Source organism: Amia ocellicauda, chromosome 14, assembly GCF_036373705.1.
Source record: "Amia ocellicauda isolate fAmiCal2 chromosome 14, fAmiCal2.hap1, whole genome shotgun sequence".
In the NCBI taxonomy this organism is placed as follows: domain Eukaryota; kingdom Metazoa; phylum Chordata; class Actinopteri; order Amiiformes; family Amiidae; genus Amia; species Amia ocellicauda.
The window spans coordinates 19,867,883-19,890,757 of NC_089863.1; the positions used below are offsets into that span (position 1 = coordinate 19,867,883).

Here is a 22,875-nt window from a genome sequence, read left to right on the forward strand (position 1 = left end):
CCTGCCCTGTGCTATGTTGTAGTCTCTACTATCACACTCAGATTTATGTAGCTGCAACCTTTAGGCCAGGGATGGCAAACCTTTTTTGAATGGAGTGCCCAAAGTCTGGTTTGTATTCTTTGCCAAGTGCCAAAGTGTGCCAATGATAAATTAGGGGTAGAAAAGTTAATACAGGGGCTAAATGGCAATTTGTTTTAACCAATATTTATATTTTTGAAAACTCTAAAAACTATGGACAGATAGAACCTTCCCACCCACCCGCCACCTGAATCCACTGCTAACCTCCCCCACCTTGAACCCACCCCCTCATCCCTATGTAGTCTGGAGAGCAAGTGCAGCTCCACTCTGCAAATGGGAGTCACCTGCAGAGTATGAAGCTGAATGAAGCGAGGCACATATTCTTCCCCAAAAAATAAATATGCAGGTTTCATTTTTGCTCACAGATTATCGATTTACATATATAAAAAGCAAGAGCAATGGCACTTCACTAACTTGATCATTTTTTCAATATTTCCTTATTTTGGACAATGAGAATCTTTAATCCTTATTCAAATTAAATCAATCTTAAATTGTATGTAATGGGACACCATGCCAAAGCATATCATAACATTAAAGAATAAGTGCATCATACAATAAATACATAATTTAAATGTTGCAGTATTAAAACAGTAAAGTAAAATGCATCACTCACAAGTTTGAGGATTATAATGCTAAAGTACATTTACCCCATTAAAATCAGTCTACACCCAACACAAAGTCCCACAGATTCTCCCATTGCCCTGCTGTTACATACAAGAAGTAGAAGTTTGTTAATTTGGCTGCATTAATAATGCTTCCATGTTGTTTTGTTTGCACTTGCACTCAATCATTACCAATGCACCGTCATTCCCCCCACCTATATTTACTTAATATCTACTGCTTTTACATTTTATAAAATAACTAAAACTGGTAGATTAATATACATTGTGTGACACTAATGTTTTAAGAAATATAATGCAGTGGTATCAATCTACCATGAGTACGAGTGTGCACAAATGTACTCTACATTTGAGAATTTAGAGCCTTTTGTCAACTTTAAGTTTTTAAATTGTTGGAGTGTTAAATGATTAATTGCGATCATTTCTCCATTTGATACGGGAAATAACTAAACAATGCCCCCCCATGTGTTCAATGAACACATGCATTGCTGACCACAATTACAACAGGACAGGCTTACAGTCTGTCATCTTCCTGCTGCTACCACACCATAAACAGTTAATAACATTAACATCTCATTGATGAAGACTTTTGCACTTCTGTACACTACACCAATGGGAGCGGAGGATTATGCAAGTCTGCGCACAAGAACCCAACCTAAAACATGAATATTCTGAAAATAACATGAGCGCTGCTCAAATTACTTGGGGGCGGTGCTATTACTGCCAAATATACTGACTGGTTTTCTAAAGTGCCAATCAGTTTAGACAATTGACAAAAACAAGTAAATCACTTTGCATACCAACCTATACATCTCTGCGTGCCACAAGTTTCCTGTTCCAGAAGACCCTGTCCAAGGTAGCCAATGGATGACTATACCACCCACCCTACCTGTACTAAGTTTAATAGGAAGCCTGTTACTGAAGCATCAGAAGATGGCCTTTAGTGATTTTAAACCCAATGCCATTTGTATGCTCCCTTACAGCATGGGATGACTGAGCTGTACATGCACTGCACCATGACTGTGGCAGAACATGTGACTCCAGGCACCAAATCCTGCACCTACAAAGGAAACGCTAAAAGGTACAAGTTGGTCTGGTAACCTGTGAGCCCACTCATTGACCTGTCCTCTTGTGAACAGGTGGGAGGAGCTGTATGGAAACCATGCTGTGTGTGCTGCTGACCGGGCAGAAGGTGGGTATACTGGTGCTACAAATCCTTCCTCCTTGCATGCATTGTAGGATTCTAACATTCTAATTGTAATGTCTTGATGGTTTTCTTAATCCTTCCTGTGTTTTGCCACCAGGTGAGAGCAGGAGCCTAGTGACCAATCACCTGCTACCTTTGGAGCATCACAGTGCTAAAATGGACTCTGTGGAAGGAAACCATAGGTATGAAGAAGCAGTTCCAGGATTGGGGTCCCATGCTGAAGGCAAGTGAACTCTTGGACAGAGGAATCTGCAGCAGTCGACAGTCTGGCAGCAGTAGAGGTGGATTCCTGGGATGACTTTGAAGAGGGAACCGTGGAATCGGAGGACTATGCAGCTGAACAGTTTAAAGCTGAGGAGTCGTTGTGGGCGAGCTTTGAGGATGAGGATGAAGATGACCGAGAAGAGTTCCATAGAGAGGAGACTGACGAGGAGGATGAACGATTCCCAGTGTAACGGGATGGCTAGCAGGTAAGGGTCTTCATCTCCTAGTGCTCCACTGCTTTGTTGCCCAAGCTACAGTGCTCTTCTGCTCCTTCTCCCTCCAGGTCCTGGAGGAATCCGTGTCTGTTTGTTGCAATGGATCCAATAAACCTGCAAAATGAATCTGGGTCTCCTCTTTATTCCAATGCACAGATACCAGTACTTCTGGCTGAGTACTGGCAGGCTGACGTCCCTATTCTGAGGCACAGTAAAAGGGGTGCAGTGGCTTATGGTTTCATCGGCAGTGCAACTTTTGGTGATGTGTTCTAAAGCAGTCAATACAAAATTCGGACTGTTTTAGACTCTCCGCATTAGAATACTGGCGTTGCTGTGAGAGCCTAGAAGCTGCAGCTACATACATCTGAGTGTGGTGGTTTAGACCACAACCTAGCACAGGGCAGGTTAGAGGAAATGGATGAGGCTATAAGTAGCTGTTGTTGAGATGTATTGCCTAAATGAGAGGCTTCTTGTAATCTGTACTTCAACTGGTTTATTAATGCAGCTGCATATCTGGTCAAGAACTACAATCTACAGTTGCTTTTTTAGCATGGTAATTATATCCATTGCTGGGTTCCCTTGATCTGTGCAAGGTGTATACCCCTCCAAATTCACCCCAGTTGTTTTGTTTTATTAGGCTGCAGGTGAGTCCTGGGTTTCAATACATAATACAAATACTAGATCTACTCCATAAGCAGTGAAAAGAAAAGCAAGTGTATTTGATAATTTATTAGTAGCAGTGTTGGGATCATTAACATGTACCAGATTTTTTTTTTTTAGATCATTTGATTAATTAAATTAATCCATAACACCAGAGAATCTAAATATATGCTTTTTACCTGTTAATAATTGTAGGGTTTTTATGTGCAATGTTTCCTAGTGCAATTACTGCTGCTAAGTGTTTAATAAAATCCTGTGACAATATACAAAGAAACAGTAATAAGCTAAAATGTATCCAAGTAGTAGATAATAAGTGGTGCTGAAATACATTTTCAAATTAATTCCTATTTCTATCATCATCAGAATAATTATTAGTCTTTAGTTCCAATGGATGTGTGTCTGTAAGGGTTTGAACCTTGCATCTGTACAAATCTTGACTTATTCTTATGACAAAATAACATATCCTCTTTCAAGAAGCACATCTCTGTCCCTTTAACCTAAACTGAGAAACACATACATTCAACAGGTGCAAAACTAGATACTTACATTTGGATTTCAAGTCCAATACCTTAATCACTCAATCAGTCTACCATAGAGCCCGGACTATGGATATTTGTACCCCGTTTTATTATAAAATGTCTACAAGTTACATTTCAACTGATGAAGAGATAATGGGGACATTCATGGTTTATCTCCCAAAAAAATGTTTGCTTAGCTAATTTAAGTCCACCTATAGCCAACATATCTGAAGAGCAATGAATTTACATTTGGACGTATTATTTAATGTATGCATACAGTATTGCACAGATTATTCTACATACTTTATATACATATTTTGTTTACAAATAAGTGGCATGTAACATCATTGGACTGAATAACTAAAGGATTAGCCTAAATAATGAATGAGTAAAGCAAAACAATTCAGGACAAAATTTATCGGAAACCATTCAATACAAAAATGCAAAACAAATAGTTTGAAAACTTTCATCCATGCTTAAGACTTTTAAATTGGATGTTAATGATATTGCAATGAATATTGTTTATAGTTATTATACAATGTTTTACACTGGTCAAAACTAATTCAGGTGCAATCCCAGTTCAGGTACAACAGTTTTATTATAGTTTGAAGCACGAACCAGAGCCAAATCAAACAGAATTGACTGAGACATGCAAAGCAGACAGTTTTATTCACAGCATACAAAATATGCTAATTGGGGTTGCTAACCTTGTTTTGAATTGAGAATCCAGGTGAATAGTGTTTTAAGTATTAAGGTGTTTGGAATTTGTACCTGGGTACAGATCAATACTGAGATGCAGGTTGATTCAAGGTTACACATATCTGTATGCATTGCTTTTTTCTGTCCCACAACTACAGCTCAGAGTTGGACTAGACTGGACAAATTGGTTGTTCATGGTCTTTCTGTAATTTCTCAGGGGAAAGTTAGGAAGAATGGACAAAAGACAGACTCACAATACTAAAATAAAGATGTGTGAACACACCTGGTACTTATATCAAATCTATAAGAATACACAGTAATGCTCAAACATCCATTAAAAAAGTAGTATCAAAGATAGATGAATAATAGTACAATAAATCAACCCTCCTTCACCCCTCCCACAGCAGGGTTTCCAGCAGCCAACATATCTGAAACACAAGCACATTTTTCCCTGCTTCGCCTCCTGCTCGTTCCCCAAGACTTAACCCAGCACGCTGTCATTCACTACATCTGAAGCATGCAGTTTATATTCAAGTATTTGATGCTTGATATGCTGACATACAGGCAATGACCTTCATATACAAGAGTTTTTTATGTCCAAGTGAAGAATTGCAGCAGAAGGTAAATGTATATCCATATCATTCCTAGAATTTAAATGTTGGGTATTTCATAATAGAACACTACCGGCTTGAAGCTACACCTGTGTGGCTGCGCTGGTGAGATTTAAGCTGTCCTGTGTGTCTGAATCTCATCCCACACTGGGAGCAGCTGTATGGTTTCTCACCTGTGTGAGTGAGCTGGTGATAATTAAGGTGTGCTGCCTGAGTGAAGCTCTTCCCACAGTGGGAGCAGCTATACGGTTTCTCTCCTGTGTGAATTCGCTTGTGGATTTTCAGATTTGTAGAATGATAGAAGCTCTTCCCACACAGGGTGCAGCAGTGCACTCTTTTCCTTATAAAAATGCATTGGTGTTTTTTTAAGCTTGCAGCATTACTATATGTTTTCTCACACTGGGGGCAGCGATGGCAGCCCTGATGTTTCAGAATTTGTTGTGAGGGGAGCGTGGGGGAGATGGAGGGTCTAGGACACAGCTGTCTATACTGTGATGGGCTCTCAACCATCACTACACTGTAACTCCCTCCACTGAGACCCTTCTTCAAGGCAACAGATTCATTTTCATTCAGTGCATCTACAGAGAGATTAGGTTCCAGTTTACAGAGGCCTCCTGTAATATTCTCAATTTTCACAACAGTATGCGTCCAGTCTAACTCCGGTTCATTGTCCTCTGTTTTAATAGGATCAGATGCCACACTGGGTTCACACTGTGTTCTGGTAGAGCTCAGTTCAGCAACAGCTGCACTGGGTCCACACTCAGATCCCAGTGCCCCGAGTCCCTGTGTTGACCCCCCAGTCGGTGGCTCTGCCCTGTGGTCAGACTCCAGTCCCTTGAGCTCCTCCTCACTCCTGTTCTGCTCAGTCAGCACGTGGTTGTCTTCAGTATCAATGGGCTCTGTGTCCTGCCTCAGACTGGAGCTCCACTCCTGCTCACAGTGCTGCTGCTCAATGGGAGCCCTTTCCCCAGAGTCAGGGAGAGCGCTGGCCTCTACAGCTCCTGGAGGAGAGACCAGACAGAACAACACATCTGTACGGGCCAGAATAAAGCAAAGAACATTCTGTTTAGTAGATAATATCATCCAATCAGAGGGTATAATGTAACTGTATTACAAAATATATTTTAAAAAAATTATATAGGAGAAATAATCAAGGCACCATTTATTGGTCATCAAATTCTCGAAGTATTCAAATAACAATTATTTGAAAAAAGTTTTGAAGAGACACATCAATTACTAATGTGGGTGAAACCCTGTCCCACATCTTTCAGCCTCCAACTTTATCATAATACTACTTCCGGAGTGTAGGTCTCCCACTTGAAGTCTCTGTGGGTACCAGTATGAGGACTGCAGGATTTCAGACTTACTGCAGTTGCTTGCATTCCATTTAGTTGTACCCAGAGTGTCTCCAGTTTCTAACTTTTGGTGATGTGTTCTAAAGCAGTCAATACAAAATTCGGACTGTTTTAGACTCTCCGCATTAGAAACTGGCGTTGCTGTGAGAGCCTAGAGGCTGCAGCTACATACATCTGTGGATTTTTGAGATATAATGCCTCAAAATAAGCATATAAATTGATCAATACCAACATAGTTGAGCCATTCTCAATTAAATAATATATAGGCTTATAGACTATACATATTTGAAAACTGACAGTGTTCAAGAGACTGTACTCAGTTAATACTGTCACAATCATGAAGAACATCTACAGTTGGATGTTTGAAATATATCTTAAAATGAGCACAAGTGGGCACAATTACATAGGAGAAATTATAATACAAATGCAATGTTTGATTATCTATTTCTCAACATATTAAAAAAAATGTATGTAGGTCAGGAAATAAGTATCTCTTATGTATTTTAATATGGTACTATGTACATATATAGAGAACTGGCTAAAACACTACAAAATAAATAATCTCTTATAAACGTCTGTACTTTTATATTTGTCATGTCCACTTTCTCCGAAGACAACGCTATGGAGATGTCATGTTTCCTGCTGGGCTGGAAGCCCGTCAGAAGGTGCTCATTTGGCAGAGAAACACAAGTGCACCTTCTGGTAAGTTTTGAGGTTGATCGACTATTTTAGTTGATTCTCTCACACTGATGCTGGGTCACGTCGCATGAGCAATGCTATTTATACATATTTATTCTGATAGGCTGCAGTAAATAGTAATAGCCTTTTGGACAGTGAGTAATAAGCAGCAAGCAAATCTGTCAGTGAAGTATGTCATCAGAACGGCATGTTAATTCTACACACCGCGGCTGATCACGTTGTATGCTTGTAGAAAGTTCACTTTTCACCTCATCCCCATGTTATATTAACCATGCAAAGAGCTGATGCATTTTATCTGTATCCTGGATGCGTGTTTTTTTACAGTAGTCCCTGAGGAGATTGTCTTCTTGCTGCATTGATTTCTCTTATACAATTTGTCCACTTGTTATGCACACTCATATTTAAAACATCCTACATAGATACATACAGTGGGGGAAAAAAGTATTTGATCCCCTGCTGATTTTGTACGTTTGCCCACTGACAAAGAAATGATCAGTCTATAATTTTAATGGTAGGTGTATTTTAACAATGAGAGACAGAATAACAACAAACAAATCCAGAAAAACGCATTTCAAAAAAGTTATAAATTGATTTGCACGTTAATGAGGGAAATAAGTATTTGACCCCTTCGACTTAGTACTTGGTGGCAAAACCCTTGTTGGCAATCACAGAGGTCAGACGTTTCTTGTAGTTGGCCACCAGGTTTGCACACAGGAGGGATTTTGTCCCACTCCTCTTTGCAGATCCTCTCCAAGTCATTAAGGTTGCGAGGCTGACGTTTGGCAACTCGAACCTTCAGCTCCCTCCACAGATTTTCTATGGGATTAAGGTCTGGAGACTGGCTAGGCCACTCCAGGACCTTAATGTGCTTCTTCTTGAGCCACTCCTTTGTTGCCTTGGCTGTGTGTTTTGGGTCATTGTCATGCTGGAATACCCATCCACGACCCATTTTCAATGCCCTGGCTGAGGGAAGGAGGTTCTCACCCAAGATTTGACGGTACATGGCCCCGTCCATCGTCCCTTTGATGCGGTGCAGTTGTCCTGTCCCCTTAGCAGAAAAACACCCCCAAAGCATAATGCTTCCACCTCCATGTTGGACGGTGGGGATGGTGTTCTTGGGGTCATTCCTCCTCCTCCAAACACGGCGAGTTGAATTGATGCCAAAGAGCTTGACTTGAACCAACTGTTGTCACCTTCTCACCAAGCTGCTTGGCGATGGTCTTGTAGCCCATTCCAGCCTTGTGTAGGTCTACAATCTTGTCCCTGACATCCTTGGACAGCTCTTTGGTCTTGGCCATGGTGGAGAGTTTGGAATCTGATTGATTGATTGCTTCTGTGGACAGGTGTCTTTTATACAGGTAACGAGCTCCCTTTAAGAGAGTGCTCCTAATCTCAGCTCGTTACCTGTATAAAAGACACCTGGGAGCCAGAAATCTTGCTGATTGATAGGGGATCAAATACTTATTTCCCTCATTAACATGCAAATCAATTTATAACTGACCAGTTTTCAAGACTTATTTATTTATTTATTTACTTACTTATTTAATGTGCCCACTTTGAGAGATAACACTAAAAGCATCTTATAGGATATTGTTAAAATGTATTACATTAGTACCTGAGGAAGATCTCTTCAATACTAACCAGTTGCCAAAAACATGTTTTGAATACTTTGAGAAATATTCGTCCAACATTGCTGAATTGATCGTTTCATCTATGTGCTGACTATAAAGTCTTATATTTTACGAATTCTACTGTAATTATGCTCATCACTTTCCATCAAACCTTTCCAAGCTGACAGTTGTCCATACACATACATGGAATATACGGAGATATTATTGGTCAGCCATGGCATAATTTCTCCAGACTTTATGGTTAGTAAAATTTGCTCATATTAATAACATCATATTTATTTAGTTGTTTCCATAATGCTGACCAAACACACACAATTTCTGTGCTCTATAACTACATCATGATATTAAGTTACACAGTAACTTACCGGCGGGTCGCTCGCCGGTCTCCCCCTCTCTCCTCCCGGCTCCTCGGCTCTGCACAGGCGGCCCGTCCGCTCCGGAGCTCCAGTGACACACAGCCGCCTCCCCCGCCACCATGAGCTCCTGCAGCCTCCGCCTCAGCGCCTCGTTTTCTCTCTGTCTGCGGGTTATTTCCACCCGGGACTCCGACACCGTCTCTTCCACCGCCTTCCAGATCTCACACAGGGCGGCTCTCATCAGCTCGGCCAGCGCCGAGGACAGGCGGCCGCTCAGAGCCGCGGACACCGACATTGCCGTTTAGTAAAGACAGAATTATATTATAATAAAAATTATAGTAGTAAAATATGACTTCGGTAGGGTTTGTGTCTTATTCTCCAATTAAAGAGCTGTATTTTGTTTTTAAAACAAAACTGAATGTGTTACCCAAGTAAATAAAAGCACGTGTATCTGCCTCAACTCGTAGCACAGTGTTCGCTCTCAGCGCTCGGAGCTCCGAACGTGACACAACAATGAGCGCTACTTCCGGTATGCAAAACAGCTACGCGGCTCTGGTCATTTCAAAATAAAAGTTTTGTTATTGTCGCAAATAATAATAATAATAATAATAATAATAATAATAATAATAATATGATGCATCACCATGCAAAGAGCTGATGCATTTTATCTGTATCCTGGATGCGTGTTTTTTTACAGTAGTCCCTGAGGAGATTGTCTTCTTGCTGCATTGATTTCTCTTATACAATTTGTCCACTTGTTATGCACACTCATATTTAAAACATCCTACATAGATATTCTTCAGATGTGATACAATGTGACTGTTTTTGAGGAGAAGCTCTTAAAAACTGACCAGTTTTCAAATACATTGTTGATAACTTGGATAAATTAATGATCAAACATTAATGTGTTGATAATTTCACATATAATTTGCCCACTTTGATAGATCATATATAAAGCAGCCTACAGTCATTTTTCTTCAAATTTGTTATAGTTGTACCCAAGGTGAGTCTCTACACAACTGACCAGTTTTCAAGATGTGTATAAATAGATTATATATATTATTATATTATGATATATTATGATGCATCACTTTAGGAACTCGGGGAAAACTAATTTAACTTTTATTTAAAACAAATATCGACACTTCCGGGACTTAGTTTTTCCACCGGAAGACACTATTGTTCCTTAATGTTGCTGGCTTCACTCCTAACACTTGGATTAAATGCTCTCTTTACTGAAATCCTGCTATCAGGAAGTGCTCAACACAGAAACGGAAAATGTTGTGTCGTGACTTATGACGTCATTGTGGTCGTCTAAGAGAAACGTCATATTGGTGAGGTAAGAGAGTCATGGTGCTGAGTTGAAATGAAATGAACCCAGCTAACACATATTGTTGCCACAACTTAGTTGCTACAACGCAAATTACTTTGTGTGTTAGCACTGAAGTGATTATATAAATATTCCATAGCAGATTTTTCCAGCAAGTGTGCCGTGACACATTAGTGTGAACCGGATTTTTTCCTCAAAATCACACAAGAAAAATATATGTTAAACTATATGAAGACAAAACTCTGTCTTGCCTCTTATTCAGGCTTATTGATTTTCAACTGCATAAATGTTTATAAAAGGGTGTAGGCGGGGGGTAGCAGGGGCTGGTGCCTTGAAAATGTCGGGGAACTGTTTCAGAGACAAGATTTAAAATGTAGTGTTATAATGTCGTGTCTCCAATCGCATATTGCATATACATATTGTATACTCATGGTTTTTGAATGTACCAGAGAGAGTAATGTGTTCATTCTGACTAAAATGACCAAATTAAGTACAATAACGATGCTCAGATGATATCCTAAATTCGGTAAAAAATGTAAGAGTGGAATAATTCAATATGTCCTGCCATGCACTCGGTAGAGGGAGAGGAAGAGCTATCGGGGCTTAAAATGTTTTTCTAACATGGCGGGAAATACAAAAAATAGAAAATGCTAATTTACCAGTACATAAAGATGAAAAATAAACATTATGTTACTGTAAGTGCACAATTGTTAAGTATGTGCATTTCATGATGTTTTATGACATAGTCTGTACTAAACAGTAGGCTTTACTATGACTATTAGTATATATAGTTAAGTACGTATATGCAATAACACATTCGTACACCACAGCGCCATTTTTTCTTAACACCGTGTCTCAGATGGCATACGTGGTGTACAGATTTGTTATTGCATTCACGACAAATGGATGAATTGCAGGAAAGGATTATCCCTGGTATACCAATGGAATTTAAATATGTATTCTGAGGGCAATTTATTTGTTTGAAAGCCATTCCTGTGATGTAAAGCTAAGTTGTAATTTATATATACAGCTGTGGAAAAAATAAGATACCACTGCAAATGTTTCTTAAATCAGCATCTCTACATGTATGGCAGCCATTCCATTCCATTCATATTTTTATTTGGAATTTGGGAGAAATGTTGTCATTAGTTTATAGAATAAAACTAAATTGTTCATTTTACCCAAACACATACCGATAAATAGTAAAACCAGAGAAACTGAATATTTTGCAGTGGTCTCTTATTTATATATATATATATATATATATATATACACAGATCAGCCATAACATTATGACCACTGACAGGTGAAGTGAATAACACTGATAATCTTGTTATCATGGCACCTGTCAGTGGGTGGGATATATTAGGCAGCAAGTGAACATTTTGTCCTTAAAGTTGATGTGTTAGAAGCAGGAAAAATGGGCAAGCGTAAGGATCTGTGCGACTTTGACAAGGGCCAAATTGTGATGGCTAGACGACTGGGTCAGAGCATCTCCAAAACTGCAGCTCTTGTGGGGTGTTCCCGGTCTGCAGTGGTCAGTACCTATCAAAAGTGGTCCAAGGAAGGAAAAGCGGTGAACCGGCGACAGGGTCATGGGCGGCCAAGGCTCACTGATGCACGTGGGGAGCGAAGGCTGGCCCGTGTGGTCCGATCCAACAGACGAGCTACTGTAGCTCAAATTGCTGAAAAAGTTCATGCCGGTTCTGATAGAAAGGTGTCAGAACACACAGTGCATCGCAGTTTGCTGCGTATGGGGCTGCGTAGCCGCAGACCAGTCAGGGTGCCCATGCTGACCCCTGTCCACTGCCGAAAGCGCATACGATGGGCACGTGAGCATCAGAACTGGACCACGGAGCAATGGAAGAAGGTGGCCTGGTCTGATGAATCACGAGTTCAAGGTGTTGACTTGGCTTCCAAATTCCCCAGATCTCAATCCAATCGAGCATCTGTGGGATGTGCTGGATAAACAAGTCCCATCCATGGAGGCCCCACCTCGCAACTTACAGGACTTATAGGATCTGCTGCTAACGTCTTGGTGCCAGATACCACAGCACACCTTCAGAGGTCTAGTGGAGTATATATATATATAACAAGATTATAGTTTTATTTTACATTTATTCAAATACTTATGTATAATATGCATTTACTTGTTTTCAAATATTGTATAGCACAAACTCCATTAGTTTATTCACAGCACTCTTACATTTTCAGAGTGTCACAGAGATGTGAGGAAAATTTGGTTACATTTTCTACAGAGATTTTATAGGTCCTATGTATCTATGATAGGTGACTAACAAAAGGACAATCACACTAATATCAGTGTTTCATAAGCAAGTTTTTGGTGTCATGGTGCAACAGTAGCACATCTGACTCCAGATCAGAATGATGTGTGTCTTTTGTACAACCAGATCAGTATACTAAAATACACTAAGCAATAATAAATGGATCACTCAGAGTAAGCATAAAAAGTAAAATTTCACCCATATTCAAAAAATATATATTTGGGTACAACTGATTGTAAGTATTATTATTATTATTATTATTATTATTATTATTATTATTATAAGAATTAGGCTACTTCATGATGCATCATATTTACAGCTGAAAATGTTCAACAACAACAACATTTTTCATATTGGTCAGAATCCAACATTGCATGGTTGAAGGAAATTGCTCTGCTTTCAATGGATCTTTGTGAAATCCTGTCTTGTTCTGAATTTCCTTATTATTGTGGAGGGAGGCTTTCCATATGCTGTAGCTGCTGTCATGGTCTCAGTGCATTTATTTTTCACTCACTCTCAGTATAATATCTGTTGACAACTGCATCAGTAACATATTGTTCCAAATATAACCTAATTCCCTGCTCAGTAATACTTTTTAATCCATTGTGCAGAAAAGTTTGTCAATTCCTTCCAAAAGAAGGCTTGTATTTATCATGAATGCACCTATTCATTTTTTTATGTCTCCCAAAATATTCAGTATTTGTGCTTTACAAATTAAATAATTGTAAAATTAAGTAATACTTTAACTAACTTTCCATGAGCATCATGACTACAGTGTCAGACCACCTTCCAGTGCCTCCTAAGATAAACCTTTTTAGATTAAAGCCTTATAGCTCAATTGTAGTCACAGTCATGTGTGGATGAATTTGTATAATTAGGTATAATTCACCCTTGTAACACTGCTTCTATGTAGGGAACATTACAAAAGCCACAAACGGATTTCAGCAAAAGAAAGGTTTTTATTACCAAGGCCCCGGGAGAGAAGAAACATTTTGAAAGCAGTTCTCAACACCAATACCTTCTCTGAGGTTTACATTGACACACACAGTATATATGCAGTGGGTACCCCTGACCCAGCAAACTCCAGAATGGAACCTCTGTTTTATAAGGAAGTAACAAACAAAGTTAAAACAAACTTGTTTCAAAATATATTATTGTCCTGGCCCAGGTCACAAGGGTCAACCTCCAGTTACTATAATAAATATATTTGTGTTGTTTCCCACCGAATACAAGTGTCAGCCATTAGCTGGCATCCTCCTGCTCAATAATACATACTGTGTACATGGACTTCTGTTGATTCCTACATAATAGTTCATTAGCGATTGCTAAACCACATAAGGCACTGCAAGGAAACAGCAGGACGAAGATGAATCAATAAGACATTTATGAGGTAGTAAAATGACTGAGACAGACAACAGAGGCAGGAGCCTCAGACAGCGAAGGATCTGAACCCAGAGAAAAACAAATGCTGTATAGTACATATAAATTGTTCAGAGAATCGTTTTTTTGTTTCTGCTGTTGACAAATTAAGTGTTTCTACTAGTAAACTGAAACATTTAGATTACAGTAGAGTCATGATTATCTGACCTAAAAGTGGTTGGATGACCGAAAATAGTGGATAATGCAGAAATGAAGGCGGGGGGTTGTTGAAACAAATCACTAATTAAATGGAAGTGCAGTATATGTTTGAAATCAAGTTTATTAATAATTATTCTACAGTACAACAGACATAATAGAGTACCAAACTATAAATTGAAGAAATACATTTCAGTCAAGTAAACTGAACAATGGATTTTAAATTGATTAAATGTAACATTTAGGATACAGGATGACAAAACTCATCACTTCTTTTCCTTTTGTAACTTGAATTTGGATGCAATTGCATGGACTCACTTTTGTCTAATCTCTTTAAGGCTTCAAGTTTCTGTTCAATTTAAGAACCACTTTCTTTCTCTTTTGACTTTCCATGTTCCTCAAAAAATCTAATTATATTAAAGGGGAAAATGCAATTGGAAAACTGAAACAATCACAGTACTTGTAGGAGCCAAAATAATGAATTTACATTGTTCTCATTGTTTGTGTGTGGATAAATTATCTTGTTAATTTGCTTCCTCTAGAGGTCAGAGAATAAACTTAAACCAGGTGAAGTGGCCTGGGGAGGCGTGGGTGAAAATGGTGGCAGACAGTCTTTTGACCACATGCTTACCTGAAGTAGTCTAGACCGGTTTCCACAATATTTTGTTTATTTTAGTCATCTTCAGTTTATATAATCTGAAATTTCCTTCAATTGAATTTCTTGTAATAAATCCTTGATAATGTATTCAAAATCAAACTCTGGACATTCCTTTTTTGTGGGATTTGGAGTGCATTAACAACCGTTCCCATTTCTTGGTCACCACAGTGGTTTATATTGGAGATAGGAAAACCAGGAAATAACCACTACAGTACTGTATGTACAGTACAAACATAAATCACTAGAGCAGATGAACAAACAAAGCTACGTCCATGGCAGTGTGTGATGCACTGACAGACAAAGCAGCAGTGGAAGTGGGATGCATGAGTATGCATGCACGTGCAGCATAGCACTGTAAATAGCATGTTGTCGGATAATCAAAGGTCGGATAATCTGGACTCTACTGTATTTACACATTCTAAAAATTAATAAGAATAATAGTGATGCATTTTATTTATTAGCAGATGCCCTTATCCAGTGTGATTTACATTATATAAATATTTTTTTTACATACAACTATTTATATGAAGTGCAGCCAAAGGAAGCAAGTTGGAGAAAGCACTATGGTCTCTCCCCTGTGAATGCACTGATGGATTTAAATTTGTTGGGCACTAGTTAAGATCATGTCTTTGGTCAACTCAAGCAATTCATGAAGGTGTCTCTTTTTATGTTTAAATGCATGATGCAAGGTTAATGGCACTAATCAAATCTGGCTTGAACATATTAAAGCGGTATCGCCCCGACTGCCGACTGCCCCTGACGCAGTGTTTATACTGTGGATGAGCTCAAGCAGGGTCCGATGGAAGTACAGCAGAACCATAGCAAGCTAGCGAGTTTTAGAATTGGTTAATCTGGGTTTATTCTTTACAAATACTAGTGCTCATCAGCATATACTGTACATTTTTTATACCCTGTAGGAATTATATGTGATATATTGACATCTTACATAAAAAAAAAAAAAACTGCAAATACGCGATACTACTAACGTATCCAATTCTGCATTCAACAAACCGTACATATCTGTGACTGCTCATAACCTAGTTCCTCTAAATTTACGCAGTTTAATGTCTCAATGTACTCTGAAATTAAAGCATAGAACAAATAAACAATTGGAGATCAAAAAGAAGAAATCATGGAAATCATTTTTATTTAACAAAATGTAACTCCTTAAGCTGACAAACCCTTCTGTTATCAAATCTGTTACTCTCTTTAATTCCATCTTCATCTTGTTTGCCAAGTGTTTAGTATCCCATGAAAGCTGAGACTCTCAGGTTTCTAACTATGAGAAGCATTCTCAGCTGTGAAAATTTAGTTTTTTATAGCCCCCCTGCATTTACACCCCCATCTGCATTCTTAAATGGAGGGGTGGGGGGATACTTGGTCTGAGGAGGAATACAAAATCTCAGAAAATAGACAATTATGAGATATTCTGGAACCAGCCAGTCTACTGATCAAAACAAGACCATCCACATTTTGGTAGAAGCAACACATACCTGTGGAGAGCTCAAAATGTCAAGATAGAAAACTCGTTGTGTATTAGTACACTGTAAACAATTTTACATAATTGGATCTGAACTTCTCTGCGTTTGATAGTTCTGAACAAAACAAGCCTATTTGCAAAGAAATCTGATCGAAACTGAGTGATCTGCACGTTTACCCCCCGGGCTCTGAATGACGGGGGGCAACACAGAAACTGTAAATCGGATGCATTTGAGAATGAAATGCGCTGGTAGCCAAGAGAATAAGCTTTCAAACGATGTGTGCATTGTAGGAATACAGTGTAACTTCTATGTACAGGAGCTGCGCGTAACACTGCCAAATAATGCTTAAGAGAGTGTAGTAACACAGTATATTCAACTCTGAAATGTACATTATCATTCAATTTTTGGTAACCTACACTTTTTTTTTTTTACCTCTGGCAGTGTACCGCTTACCGTTGCACAATTTCAGGTTATTCACTATACCTGAACTGCTTAAATTTCAATACAAAATAGGAAAAATGGGGGTGTTCTTAAACTTTTGACCAGTAGTGTACATCTAGAGGTCAGAGGTTAGATACAGCATGCTCTCAACTCCTCCAAGTGTCACACCTGGCAGGAGTGTGATGCTCCTCACAATGCAATTCAGCTTGCTATCCTACACCACTTATTTCTTCCTTTTAATATTATTATTATAATAATCTGTTTTGTATGTATGAGTATATATTTCGGTAGAGATCTTACAAATGAAGTTTTAACAGAATACTTCTCAGGTCACAATTTTGTATTTTAAAAGGTTTTCTTGACATTGATATTCTACAAGTAAAGAGATGAAGAAAACATCCACTCATCCATTTTCAAAACTGCTTATTCTGGCGAGGGTCACAGGGAAGCCGGAGCCGATTCCAGCAGCAATTTAGAGACCAATCAACCTAACTCGCATGTCTTTAGACAGTAGGAGGAAACCGGAGTGCCCGGAAAAAACCCACACGGATACAGGGAGAACATGCAAACTCCACACAGACAGGCCCCCATGAGCTGGGAATTGAATCCAGAGCTGTGAAGCAGCAGCGCTAAGCACCGTGCCACCCATGAAGAAAACAATGCTTCAAAAATAAACAGACTCCTCAATATTAGGCTACTGATAAGCACACAGTTTGTTTTGCGGTTATGTTAAGATACCCCTAACAACAGCGGGCTTGTTATTAGCTCATCTAGAAATATTGTATTTAAGGCTGTCACCTCTCTGTATTTGAAGTAAAGACAAGTGCAAATGTGTTTATTCAATGACAGCTTTCAAATATCTAGAAAACAGAGATCAGGGGAAGTTGGCTTACATCCCAAAATCAGAAACCTTATATTAAACTTATCAGTCTGTGACAATGAAACTGTTCCCTACTGAAAAGGACCCTGTTGAATTGGTTTACATTTCTGGTCTCGCCTCCTGCATGCTTTACTTTTATGATATGATTTCTCTGCTGTGTGAATACGCTGGTGAGTTTTAAGGTTTCCTGAATGACTGAAGCTCTTCTGACACTGGGAGCAGGAGTACGGCTTCTCTCCTGTGTGAATGGCCTGGTGAGATTTCAGTCTTGCCGCACGACTGAAGCTCTTCCCACACTGGGAGCAATAGAACGGTTTCTCTCCTGTGTGAATGCGGTAGTGAGATTTAAGGTGTGTTGCCTGACTGAAACTCTTTCCACACTGGGTGCAGCAGTATGGTTTCTCTCCAGTGTGAATGCGGTAGTGAGTATCAAGGGTTGCAGCCTGACTGAAGCTCTTCCCACACTGGGAGCAGCAGTACGGTTTCTCTCCTGTGTGAATGCGCTGGTGAGATAGGAGGTTTCCTGCTTGGCTGAAGCTTCTACCACACTGGGAGCAGCAGTATGGTTTCTCTCCTGTGTGAATTCGCTGGTGGATTTTAAGATTTATTACTTTAAGGAAGCCCTTCCCACATTGGGTGCAGCGGTACGGTTTTTCTGCTGTGTTGATGCATTGGTGTCCTTTAAAACTTTCAAAGTTACTGAAAGTCTTCCCACACTGAGGGCAGTTATGGCAGCTCTGATTTTTCCCAGTTTGTTGAGGGGGTGGAGTGTGGGAGCTGGAGGGTACAGGACACAGCTGTCTGCACTGTGATGATGTGCTCTCAACCTTCACTGCACTGTCACTCCCTCCACTGAGCTCTTTTTTCAAAGCAATGGATTGTGTTCCACACAGTCCATCTACAGGGAGTTCAGGTTCTAGTTTACAGAGGCCTTCTGTCACATTTTCTAGTCTAACAAAGAGTCCATCATTCAAAATAGTATACATTTCTAACTCCAGTTCATTGACTTCTGTTTTAACGTGATCAGATGCCACACTGGGATTACACTGTGTACTGGTAGAGTGAAACTCAACACCAGCTGCACTGGGTCCACACTCAGATCCCAGTGCCCCGAGTCCCTGTGTTAAATCCTCAGTCTGTGGCTCTGCCCTGTGTCCAGACTCCAGTCCCCTGAGCTCCTCCTCACTCTGTCTGCTCCTGTGCTGCTCAGTCAGGCCCTGGTTGTCTTCAGTATCTGTGGGCTCTGTGTCCTGCCTCAGACTGGAGCTCCACTCCTGCTCACAGTGCTGCTGCTCAATGGGAGCCCTTTCCCCAGAGTCAGGGAGAGCGCTGGCCTCTACAGCTCCTGGAGGAGAGACAAGACAGGAGAACAGCATTGAGAACAGCAACTCTGAGGACAGGTCAGTAGTGCAGGTTAGAATAGCATCATTAATGTATGTAGGCCTATACCAAAAAACATTGTCAACATGAAATATATCTTAGCATTACGCAAACAATTACAACAAAAATAGCCATGCAAGCATTTCAGTGCAGATGTGCAGCACGAACAGGGCTATAATGCAAAGGTACCTCATAACTTTCACACATCAAGGACTTCTGGCTACAGAAAATATATAATTCACCTTTCAGCAGGACAATGAACAGAGCTACACTGGAGTGGCTTAAGAATAAGAATATTAATGTCCTTGAGTGGCCCAGAATCCTACTGAAAAACTGTGCAGACATGAAAACTGCTGTCTAAAAGCAATGAAAAAAAAAAAGCACCAACCTGGTGTGCACAATTAGTATAGACTTATAACCAAAACACTAGCTGCTGTAATTGCTGCCAGTGGTGATTCCACCAAATATTGAGTTGCAGGGTCTGAATACTTTTTTCTCGTAACTAACTTTAAGAAATGGCACACCATAGGAAGTGTATGAACACTTTTGCAAAGGTACTTTATGTCTATATATTTAGATCTCAAACAAAAACATTTATTTAAAATATTTATTTTCAATGGTCTATTTTAGGGTTGCAAATTTAAATCAACCCGCGACATAATTAAAGATCAATCGATTAATCATATTAAAAAGTGGGGGTTTTTGCAATGTGTTTTTTCCTCAATAAAATCTTTATTTTAACAAGATGTGGACATATTTGACACCATGTAGATAACCACCTATCAAACGAGTGCAACGCTCTTACCTCACTTTTGGATTAAACATGAAAACATTATATTTTAAAACAGAAATTGAGTCCACAGATCAATCAAAAACAAGGTGTTTTTAACTTATTTTTAAAAAGAACAAAAAAAACCCAACCCAAACCAGCTTCTTCAGGTAGTTTTCCCTCCAACCACAATTACATAATGATACTAAATTGAAATGGCCTACGTCTACACCTGGTCTACATCTATATATACCAGGATGAATAGATTTCTGCATTATTAATTTTAATTTTGTATTATGCTCTTGACAGCATGTAGCCTATGGCGTTATTAGGTCTGTTGCTATATAAAATCACTATTTTCAGTTTCATGTTACTTATTTATAGTGCTTCAGTTGTATAGTAAATGCATGTTTATACATTTATTTCTGTTTAGATGTTTGTTTTATTTGTTTTTAGCTGTTGTGCACGTTCAAATGCCATTTAGTTACATAAGAACAATAAAATGTGACCTAACTGAAAATGACAACAAATCAGAGCTCACAGCATTTAGCAAGAGGCAAATGGAGGTGCATCGTATTCATTAAGAGCATGTGATGTCCCAGCTTATGTTTAGGTAAGAAACGCACACATACACACACACATATACACCGATCAGCCATAACATTATGACCACCTGCCTAATATTGTGTAGGTCCCCCTTTTGCCGCCAAAACAGCCCTGACCCGTCGAGGCATGGACTCCACTAGACCTCTGAAGGTGTGCTGTGGTATCTGGCACCAAGACGTTAGCAGCAGATCCTTTAAGTCCTGTAAGTTGCGAGTTGGGGCCTCCATGGATCGGACTTGTTTGTCCAGCACATCCCACAGATGATCGATTGGATTGAGATCTGGGGAATTTGGAGGCCAAGTCAACACCTTGAGCTCGTGATTCATCAGACCAGGCCACCTTCTTCCATTGCTCCGTGGTCCAGTTCTGATGCTCACGTGCGCATTGTAGGCACTTTCGGCAGTGGACAGGGGTCAGCATGGGCACCCTGACTGGTCTGCGGCTACGCAGCCCCATACGCAACAAACTGCGATGCACTGTGTGTTCTGACACCTTTCTATCAGAACCGGCATGAACTTTTTCAGCAATTTGAGCAACAACAGCTTGTCTGTTCGTACCACACGGGCCAGCCTTCGCTCCCCACGTGCATCAATGAGCCTTGGCCGCCCATGACCCTGTCGCCGGTTCACCGCTTTTCCTTCCTTGGACACTTTTGATAGTTACTGACCACTGCAGACAGGGAACACCCCACAAGAGCTGCAGTTTTGGAGATGCTCTGACCCAGTCGTCTAGCCATCACAATTTGGCCCTTGTCAAAGTCGCTCAGATCCTTACGCTTCCCATTTTTCCTGCTTCTAACACAACCACTTTGAGCCCACCCTGATCACTGACTGGGTTAGTAAGAACAGTCACTCAAACCTGCTGGACCAATGGAGACTCAGGATCCACGCCTCCCTGTAAATCCCGCCCTCACGACAAAACAGCCAAAACCCGTAAACGAAAAAAATAATTCGAAAGCAAAGACAGGGGCTGCAGGCGAGTTTTACTCTCGATTTAACATTATTTGCTTTCAAGTTTTTTTTTCTTTCGATGTAATTTTGTTTTGTTTACAGTTCTATACATTTTACTTTCAATTATTTTGTTTTTTTTTTATTCTCAACAATTTTTTTCTCAACTTTTTTTTGTTTACAATATTTTTATTTTGAATTCGTTACTTATGGCCCTAATTTCAGCCCATACAATTTAGAGATTACACAAACATTTTAAAGTACAACAAATAAGCATATATTCTAGTTCAATGAGCGACGAAGTGCAAACAATTCATAAGTATACAGGCAATTTCCCCTATATTTTATTTGATTTTGTTAAAGGGAGGACTTCATATTAATAAAACTACGAATATAACTTATTTTAAGTGCATTTGAGACGAGCCATTAGAATGTGCTCTATATTTCATTAATCTGCTACAGTCCTCTACCAAAGCTGTCCACGCCAGGTCTGCACCACCCATCCAGCCGACGTATCCATACAACAACTTTTCAAGCAAATTAGTGTAAATGCATCTTTTATAAATGTACTGCGGTTTTCATTATTAATACTAATTATAATAGTATTTAGCAGTTACTGGTTTTCTACCTTGTAATTGCTCAGTACTCAAGTAAATCATTGTCCCGACTCCTCTCATTGCAAAACAGTGAAATAAAAGCATTACCGTCCGCTGCTGCCCGGGTCTCCCCCTCTCTCCTCCCGGCTCCTCGGCTCTGCACAGGCGGCCCGTCCGCTCCGGAGCTCCAGTGACACACAGCCGCCTCCCCCGCCACCATGAGCTCCTGCAGCCTCCGCCTCAGCGCCTCGTTTTCTCTCTGTCTGCGGGTTATTTCCACCCGGGACTCCGACACCGTCTCTTCCACCGCCTTCCAGATCTCACACAGGGCGGCTCTCATCAGCTCGGCCAGCGCCGAGGACAGGCGGCCGCTCAGAGCCGCGGACACCGACATCTTAGTCCAATGCAGACAATAAATTAATAAGAATTTCGGATCTGTTTCTGTTTTTATCAGAAATACACTCCAACTAAGACCGATACAACAAAACTACTCGTTGACCATGCGTTTATGTTTCGCCGACTTTGAACCTCAACCCCCAACCGGGCACTTCAAAACTACAGGCGCTGCTCACGGCGCAGTCGCACACTTTGACGATTTACATTTTACGGAAAACGTGTCTAAATTCGAAGCGCGCGTTCGTGCAGAGCAGGTTAGAATTCCACCGATATCCCATTGGTGCAGCAGCGCACATCTGCGCACATCTGCGCTACAAGAACGCCACCAATGAGCATCTTCACAACAATGGAAGAGCGCTGGCTGACAAAGAGGGGTGCAGACAACCGGCTGCGACCCTCATTCTACGCGCTACTGCCACCTTGTCTGGGGGTGTAAATGACATCATCACCTTCGATACCTACCCAGGTAATTAAGTTATATGTATTACAGCAAGCAGAAATAAAAGCAGGGCATGAAGTGTGCAATCATAAGACACAGTGTGCAAAATGACAATCAATAAAACCCATCTAAAATCGCCTTTAATTAAAAGGTCAGTCAGTTTATGAAAAAATAATAAT

At 40.0% G+C, this 22,875-nt stretch overlaps 1 protein-coding gene across 1 annotated transcript; it reads right to left on the minus strand.

The window, feature by feature from the left end:
- Positions 1 to 4,141: 4,141 nt before the first annotated feature.
- Positions 4,142 to 22,531, minus strand: LOC136767325 (zinc finger protein 665). The gene is made up of 4 exons (XM_066721094.1): positions 21,970 to 22,531; positions 17,638 to 18,908; positions 8,923 to 9,211; positions 4,142 to 5,873 (listed from the first exon to the last, which is right to left on the minus strand). Exons 1-4 carry the CDS (start codon positions 22,253 to 22,255, stop codon positions 4,942 to 4,944), a joined length of 2,778 nt encoding a protein of 925 aa, XP_066577191.1. The 5' UTR covers positions 22,256 to 22,531; the 3' UTR covers positions 4,142 to 4,941.
- Positions 22,532 to 22,875: the final 344 nt, after the last annotated feature.

Excerpts from the sequence above, each read along its gene's own strand:
- LOC136767325 (XM_066721094.1), bottom strand. The coding sequence starts at position 22,255 with ATGTCGGTGTCCGCGGCTCTGAGCGGCCGCCTGTCCTCGGCGCTGGCC. Across the intron at positions 9,212-17,637 it reads TTCAACAGGGTCCTTTTCAG|GCAATGTCGGTGTCCGCGGC; the intron begins TAGGGAACAGTT and ends CTTTACTAAACG. Across the intron at positions 5,874-8,922 it reads GACCGGCGAGCGACCCGCCG|GAGCTGTAGAGGCCAGCGCT; the intron begins GTAAGTTACTGT and ends TCTCTCCTCCAG.